The sequence below is a fragment of the Siphateles boraxobius genome, unplaced genomic scaffold (assembly GCF_051911475.1).
Source record: "Siphateles boraxobius isolate OS27281-9 unplaced genomic scaffold, OSU_SipBor_1 85, whole genome shotgun sequence".
Classification (NCBI taxonomy): domain Eukaryota; kingdom Metazoa; phylum Chordata; class Actinopteri; order Cypriniformes; family Leuciscidae; genus Siphateles; species Siphateles boraxobius.
Window position 1 is genome coordinate 957501 of NW_027509214.1, and position 2500 is coordinate 960000.

The following is a 2500-nucleotide window of genomic DNA, read 5'->3' on the forward strand; positions in this document are numbered from 1 at the left end:
TTAATAATTTTTTCAATCATGATAGAGCCAGTTTAATAAAGGCTTTTTAATTTTCTAAAGAAGAGTGCCTTGGATTCCCTTTTCTACAAGACATTGTAATCACGGTTTACTTTGCTTACATGATGGAATATCAAACATTTTGCAAGTTATTTTGACTTGTAACCAAATTCAAGGTTATTTTGTCTAGAAGTGTGTTACTCATTGCCGGACTATATCGGGTCTATAGTTAACCGAGACGGTGAAATGTGTGCCGTATGAGTGTGAGTGTGTGTGTGTTTCGTAACAGTGGATGTGTTGCTTTTCCTCTCAGACGTTCGGCCGGGTTTATCGAAGCCCTGCTCGGGGAACTCCAGCTGTGTGGAGACGGAAGGAGAGCGAGGACATGCGTGTGTGTGTTCTGCTGGAGACGGGTAACACTGACCACTGACGGTTTCCTTGAATGTTTAATATTCCTCACATAAAGCTGCTCTTGATATTTGGGAGCAGACCTGAGATTATCCAGTGCTGGCAATAATTAATGTTCGTAATGATCAATCTTATTCGACCTTTACAAAGAAATCTAGAGCAATCCATCAAGTGTGCAACCTTTGGCTAACAAATACAGTCGTCACAAAAAGTCTTAAACATGTCTGAACTTCACTGCATTAGATGCATAATATAAAGTTATGTTTATTTCTACTGTGCTTCATACAGTACAGATCGATTCAAAGCAGCCTCAGTAATAAACAGAATCAATGATGGAAACTTCATTAAATATGAAACTCATACTCTAATTAAGAGTATGACTCAATACTAGACAAGGTGTGTGACTCAAATTAAGCTGTAAAGCAGCTCTACAGAAGACAATACCCAGAAAGCAATCTTGCGTTTTAAAAAACAGGTCTAGGCTTAAACAAGGCTGAGTTTGGGCTGTCAGTGAAATTTAATAGACTAAACCAGATCTAAACCAGAGCCCGAGAATAGACTAGTCTTGAAATGAAGAAATGAAACCAAACACCTTGTAATCACTGTTGACTTTGCTTACATGATGGAATATCATACATTTTGCAAGTTATTTTGGCAAAAACGACATGTAACCAAATTCAAGGTTATTTTGTCTAGAAGTGTGTTACTCATAGCCGGACTATATCGGGTCTATAGTTAACCGAGACGGAGAAAGGACGGATATTGCTTGCTGGGTAGAGTCATTATTCAGATCATGTTTGTGTGTCAAGTTTTGTTCTCATCTCAGTGCACTCAAATCATGATGCGTGATGATGCGTGTGATGATGCGTAACGTGACAGAGGCGTGTGATGATGCGTGTGACAGAGGCGTGTGATGATGCGCGTGACAGAGGCGTGTGATGATGCGTGTGATGATGCGTGTGACAGACGTGTGATGATGCGTGTGACAGAGGCATGTGATGATGCGTGTGTTGATGCGTAACGTGACAGAGGCGTGTGATGATGCGTGATGTGACAGATGCGTGTGATGATGCGTGACATGACAGATGCGTGTGATGATGCGTGACGTGACAGATGCGTGTGATTATGCGTGACAGATGCGTGTGATGATGCGTGTGACAGACGTGTGATGATGCGTGTGACAGAGGTGTGTGATGATGCGTGACAGATGCGTGTGATGATGCGTGTGACATGCGTGTGATGATGCGTGAAATGCATGTGATGATGCGTGTAACAGACGTGTGATGATGCGTGTGACAGAGGCGTGTGATGATGCGTGTAATGATGCCTGTGTGTGACAGAGACGTGTGATGATGCATGTGACAGGCGTGTGATGATATAATGCTTGTGGTGATGCCTGTGTGTGACAGAGACGTGTGATGATGCGTGTGACAGGCGTGTGATGATATGATGCGTGTGATGATGCCTGTGATGATGCGTGATGTGACAGATGCGTGTGATGATGCGTGTGATGATGCGTGTGATGATGCGTGTGATGATGTGTGTGACAGAGGCCTGTGATGATACGTGTGATGATGCGTGTGACAGAGGCGTGTGATGATGCGTGTGACAGACGTGTGATGATGCGTGTGATGATGCGTGTGACAGAGGCGTGTGATGATGCGCGTGACAGAGGCGTGTGATGATGCGTGTGAGAGAGGCGTGTGATGATGCGTGTGACAGACGTGTGATGATGCGTGTGACAGATGCATGTGATGATGCGTGTGATTATGCGTAATGTGACAGAGGCGTGTGATGATGCGTGATGTGACAGATGCGTGTGATAATGCATGTGATGATGCGTGTAATGATGCCTGTGTGTGACAGAGACGTGTGATGATGCATGTGACAGACGTGTGATGATGCGTGTGACAGAGGCGTGTGATGATGCGTGACAGATGCGTGTGATGATGCGTGTGACATGCGTGTGATGATGCGTGACATGCATGTGATGATGCGTGTGACAGACGTGTGATGATGCGTGTGACAGAGGCGTGTGATGATGCGTGACAGATGCGTGTGATGATGCGTGTGACATGCGTGTGATGATGCGTGA

The 2500-nt window shown here is 44.8% G+C and overlaps 1 protein-coding gene across 1 annotated transcript in view; it reads left to right on the forward strand.

Moving 5' to 3' along the window:
* Positions 1 to 2500, forward strand: part of dlk1 (delta like non-canonical Notch ligand 1) — an 8373-nt gene that overhangs the window by 4351 nt on the left and 1522 nt on the right. Inside the window, exon 4 of the mRNA XM_077221725.1 lies at positions 311 to 410. Coding sequence (XP_077077840.1) covers positions 311 to 410 — 100 coding nt within the window. The remainder of the gene's footprint in view (positions 1 to 310; positions 411 to 2500) is intronic.